The sequence below is a fragment of the Amaranthus tricolor genome, chromosome 5, assembly GCF_026212465.1.
Source record: "Amaranthus tricolor cultivar Red isolate AtriRed21 chromosome 5, ASM2621246v1, whole genome shotgun sequence".
NCBI classification, from domain to species: Eukaryota; Viridiplantae; Streptophyta; class Magnoliopsida; order Caryophyllales; family Amaranthaceae; genus Amaranthus; species Amaranthus tricolor.
Window position 1 is genome coordinate 24933353 of NC_080051.1, and position 5846 is coordinate 24939198.

A 5846-nucleotide genomic window follows, 5' to 3' on the forward strand; every position below is an offset into this window, starting at 1 on the left:
GAAAAAGTTATAATCAATCTTAATTAACTAAGATTCCAAAATCCAAAAAACACCTAAAAAAAATATGAAAAATATAAAGTAAATAACGGTTATTTGTGAGGTTAATAAATCATCTCTATGTGTTAGAATGTGATAGGATGAAAGTTTTGTTATTTTAATTTATCTTTTTTAATTTTATTTATTTTAATATTATTTTTTGTCTTCTTTCATCATTATTATTGATTAGTAATTTTTTTTAAAAAAAATATATTTTAATCCTTAAAATACTCTCAATGATTGAACCTTTCCTCTGAAAAAAGAACTATCCTATCACCAAACGGCACTATAATTATCCTACTAAGATGCACTTTTTTATTTAACGCTATTCATTCTCTTATCTCTACAATCACCAAACAACCCATTCTCTCTTTAAATTCTCCTTTTAACTTCCATTGTTCTTAATCTTCCAATTAGCTTCTACCAAAACTACCTGCAAAACACAAATTCTCCTCATCAATGGCCGCTGCTTTTTCTTCGTCTCTGTGGCAAACTCAATCAAATATCTCAATTCTTCTTCCTCCTTCAAATTCTCTTGCCGTTAAATTCGGCTGCAGTTACCCTAACTTCCGTCCCAGGAAACTCTGTAATGTTTCGGTGAATTGTTGCTTGAATTTTCCGTTAGAGCCTCAATCATCGGTAGGAAAATCGCTGAACAGTATTCTGCAGAATCAACGGACGTGTTTCTACGACGCCGTTTCAATGGAGTTGAATCAAGTTGTAGAAGATCGTGAGGCCGCTTTTGCTCGTTTTAATCTCAGTTTGGGCTCTGATGAAGCTTCCCTTCATAGGTATTTTAATCACTCCTTTTCTTTTATTTTTTTAAAATTATATTCAATTCGCTTAGTCATTTTTAGGTTTTAATTAGTAGTTTTTATTGGTGATTACGCTTTATTATTTGGAATAAATTACTGTGATTTATCAATAAATTTACTTCTATCATTGTCTGTGATCACTGATCACTGATAAGCAATCAATTAACTGAGCGTGGTAGTCGGACGACTATGAATTTTTGATTCGTTAAATTCGGAGTATTTGTCGAATATAGTTTGAATAGGTCGACCTTTAGAGTATCTTTTTCGCCTTTTCTCTTTTCCTAAATATCTGAAGTTGGGATTGGGTTCCGGAATCAAAGGTGATAATTGTACGATTGTGGGTATTTCGCTCTCATCTAGTCTAGAAATATCTAGCAAAGTTGTCATCATTGCAAAAAATAATTAGTGAAAATAAATAGGAAAAAGTGTAATTTTACGTAAACATCAAATACTATAAATAAATAATGGGTTAATTTTCTCGAGAGATCTAAAATATCTAACACTAGATATCAATTATCACTGGGAAAATTAATGTCTTTTGTAAATAAATTGGGAATAATTAATGTTTTTAATAGTTATTTTAAATTTCTAAAAAAGAATTTATAATAAAATAATAAAATATAATTAATTTTTATGTTTTCAAAAAAACAATAATGAATTATAAAAAGTATATATATATATATATATATATATATATATATATATATATATATATATATATATATGGAATCTAATAGGAAAGGGTTTGAAAATAAGAACGATAGGAAGGAATTTCATCCGTTAAATCTTTACATCAATAGTCTATCTTTGCACGCGGTTCAGAACAAAAATAATGTGATGTTTTCTTAATTAATATGCTGTACTTTCTATATAAACAAGTGTCACTTGAAAGTGTGATGTTTTCTAAATTAATGTGTGATGCTTTCTTCGTAAACATGCGTTACTAGATCTTCTGTTGAGACAACTTTTATTAAACCGTTAGACGTTAATCAATCAACGGTATCTACTCCTTTCTATCCTTCCATTTTAACACCCCTTCTTATTATTGGATCTCTACCCTCTATATATATATATATATATATATATATATATGTATATATATATATATATAATATGGTTAAGTTTCAGTGATAACCAATCTATATGAGAACCGTGAAAATCAATTTGCCTGATAAAAAAATATTATTTTTTTTTTAAAAAAAAGTGGGTATTTTTTTAGTAAAAAGTGTTATGATTGGTCTCAATTCATATTTTTACAACATTGAAATTTTATAATTTTTGGTTATATATGCAGCTAAAAATATTAAAAATAAAAATTCCATTAGATAGCGTGAAAATAAGTGTTACAATTTATTTCAACAAGAGAAAATTTCATTTAGTTTGCAAGGTTTGGCTACATTTAGTGTTCATTACTTTTTTTGATGAAGTATTTTATTTGAAATATACGGAAGAAATATATTAAAAACAAACTGTAGATGAGTGTAGTGGAAAGAAAAACAGAATGAGTTGTTGAATGAGATAAGGAGGAAGAGTGGGTAAATATTGTAATCTCAAGTTTCTATAAGAAATTACAGTAAGTCAACCAAATCAACTTTTTTAAATAATAATTGTAGCTAATTTAGTGGTATGAAGTAGTAATACTTTACCTTTAGTAACAATAAAACGCATAAATTTTCATCCATGAACTTTACTTAGCCATGCAAGATGCAACACTTACTTGTAATGGGACATCGGAATTTTGCTCTCAAGTGTAGACGATTGATGAACATGTACTTATTATTGAGGAAAGTGACTACAATGTATTATAGGTAGTACTAAATAAAATTTATTTTATGATTTAATTCTTCATAAGAATATAAGCATTCACCCTTTTCTACTCATTTCAGTTGGGTCAAACTTTTTTTAAAATTTGTTCTATTCATTTTTTTTAATAAAATTGAATGTCTAATAGCTGAACTGGTAATGTATATTGTTCACTAGAATCTCTATGTTCCCAATAAAGCTTCACATGGAAGGTATCGTGAATTGTGAATAAAGAGAACACGAGTTTTGTTTATAAGAGTATAATATTATGTTTTGGACTGGTGTGGTACTAGTTTTGATAAGTTATCTTGTTTTAAGAAAGTTAGAGTTATGTTGATAAGAACATTCATGTTTCCTTGTAGTGCTAGTTTTTGAGAATATATTGATAAAGAAAACAAGTCATACAGGGACTAACAGGAATAGATACCATGACTTCTGAATTTTTTTATCTTTGCCACATGGGATCTCATTATAGTTGTACTATGCACAACTGTAATTTTACTCGTACATTTTGCTCCTTTTTACCATGTATGTTTAATAATATGATGTTTGTTTGTAGTTCTGGATGCCTTTAATAACAGTAGTGTAGTTATGTGCGTGAATTCCACTTATCCATGTAATTTTGTTCTCTTCACGTGAAATTTATGACCAAATGTAGATCAATCCCGCGTCGATTTGTTTTGGTTCATCTAGTCAACCTGAAAAATGTACGAAAGTTGTCGTGATTTCTTTACATGGTATCACTGTACGAAAGTAGACCCGTATGGCCAATATACCTGGGCCATAGAACATGGTATCACTGTACGAAAGTAGACCCATATGGCCTGGTTATGCCCACTATTGATTTCTTTAACATTTTATTGTCTAATTTTATTTGTTGAAGGATGAAAGGGTTCCCATATCACATTAATCCCTTTATCTCCCTCTACATATTTTACGGATGATTGATCATTCGCCTTTGTTGTCATGAAAATTGTTTCAAGAAGAGGCTGTATTTTATAAGCTGAAGCATATTTCATGAATCATGACAAAGGTTACCATAATCATCCATCTCCTACTGTCAAACTTGTTGCACAAAGACTAGAACAGTATGTCAATAGACTAATTATGATTTACAACTCTGCAAGTCACCAACCATATTTGATGTTACTACAATGAATTTTGAGTGTTTAATTTATTTTATTATGTACGTGTTTGATAGAGCTGATTTGTGCATGTTTCACAGCTTAACTTCTTAATATGCTTAGTTCTTCTGACCTGAAAGGTGTGTCATCAGAGAAAGCCATGAAATATTTCAAGGACGGGATAATTTTGTGTGAAACCAAAATTCTTATTTGCTATTACTTACTATGGAACTTTATTCGCAGAGCTCTGTACTGGAGTTTTTGACATTAATTAACCAATCCTTGATTACTTGAAAGCAACAACTGCAATTATGTAGAAGAAAGAGCCTGTGGAAAGACACTGTTCTTTGCTGGACGCTATTCTCAGAGCAATCCAGCAGAGTGGAAGTGCTTTACAAGGAAACAACAGCTTCTTTCTTCTCCAATATGATATACCTGAAGTAAATTCATGTTTCTGTTTAAAGGTATTAAGGTAAGGTGATTACAATACAGAGGTAATACTCTTGGGGCGCAATAATCTTGTCCACCATGGAATACATTAATAATTCAAAGCCTTGAACAGAAATGTTACAGCTACCAGCCATTGTGATATATGAATAATATATCCTTCCTTGACAATATGGACGTGTCTTTGGGAGTCAAGCGGCAAGATCATAACTCTACTTGGGCAATGTCTGAGCAACGACACATTGGATTCTTGATGACGATGTCTCAATGATCAAGAATTAATCCTATTTTGATAAGTTGCCAGTTATTCTTTTGCTCGATATATCTCTGCTTTGTCTGTAAATATGTGTTGATGCTGTCAGATTATACTGATGCACCTTTGCATTTTTCCATTTATCTTTGAGTAGACCTGATATCATTTTGTTTCTTTTTCTTTGGGTGGTTAGGAGGATTGCGAAACTGAAAGAAGCAGAGTCCCAACTTGCCGTTGAAGATGCATTGTACATGATTATCCTGTACAACTTCTCTAATATTAGAGTACCTCTTGTTCCTACTCTCTCAAAATGCCTCTACAAAGGCAGACTAGAGATTCTACCCTCGAAAGACTATGAGCTAGAATCTATTCATAGCTCGGAGGTCTTGGAGATGGTTAAGGAACATCTTGGTACTGCCGTTGGGTGGAAAGCAGGTTCCAGTGTTTCTGTCAACTGGTCCCCGACAAATATTCGAAGACATCATCTTAGCCAAGTTTATGCTGCGTCAATCTTATACGGCTATTTCTTGAAATCTGCTTCTCGGAGACTTTGTTTAGAGCACAATGTACCATCAACAACCTTCCAGAATTTTCCTTTTGGCAGTTGGACTTCACTTATTGAACGCGCATCCTGTGGCTTCGAGAATGTCACTCTTGGTCCCACAACCAGCTCGAGATCCACAGCAATGAGCCAAGTTACAAAAAAACCGAGGAATAAAGAGGCGAATTTAAAATGCTACGTGATGGGTTTTGACGTGCAGACTATGGAGCAATGTGCAAAGCTAAGATCAAAAGAGGCTGTTGAGCTCATTGACAAGCATTGTTCAGCACTTTTCGGAGACGACAATGTTGAAAGCAATGATTTGATCTTAACTTCTTTGTCAAGCTTAAAAAGATTGGTTTTGGAGGCTGTTGCTTTTGGGTGCTTCTTATGGGAGGCTGAAGAGTATGTCAGCCGTATATATGAACTCAAGAATTGATTCCGAAGCAAATGTTTTGTAAATACGGAAGCTCTTCGACTTTTAGTTCTAAGCTCAATATTATGAATAGGCATACAACAGCACGATGCTGCTACGTTTTTCCTGTCTGCTTCAGAGATGTATATATTATGACATTATTATCATATTTATAGTTGAGTTTATTCTCAGTCATTTTATTGAGAAGCCTTAATCTTTACAATACTGACTAGTGTTGTCACTTGCTCTGATGTTCTGGTGTTGAGGGTCGTGGTATATATTCGGGTATTTGGTTTGATTTTCCATATGATATTTTGAATTGGGTAGTTTTTGATGTTTGTGTGTACTTGGTTCCAATTTAGTTTGATTAAATGCAGATGTTACTTTGGAATTGAGCCATTATGTTGGGTTT

The 5846-nt window shown here is 32.2% G+C and overlaps 1 protein-coding gene across 1 annotated transcript; it reads left to right on the plus strand.

Annotated features, from left to right (window-relative positions):
* The first annotated feature begins 335 nt into the window (after window positions 1-335).
* On the plus strand, window positions 336-5641 carry LOC130813037 (UV-B-induced protein At3g17800, chloroplastic-like). The gene is made up of 2 exons (XM_057678730.1): window positions 336-827; window positions 4672-5641. The coding sequence occupies exons 1-2, from the start codon at window positions 496-498 to the stop codon at window positions 5456-5458; spliced, it is 1119 nt and encodes a 372-aa protein (XP_057534713.1). The 5' UTR covers window positions 336-495; the 3' UTR covers window positions 5459-5641.
* The last annotated feature ends 205 nt before the right edge of the window (window positions 5642-5846 follow it).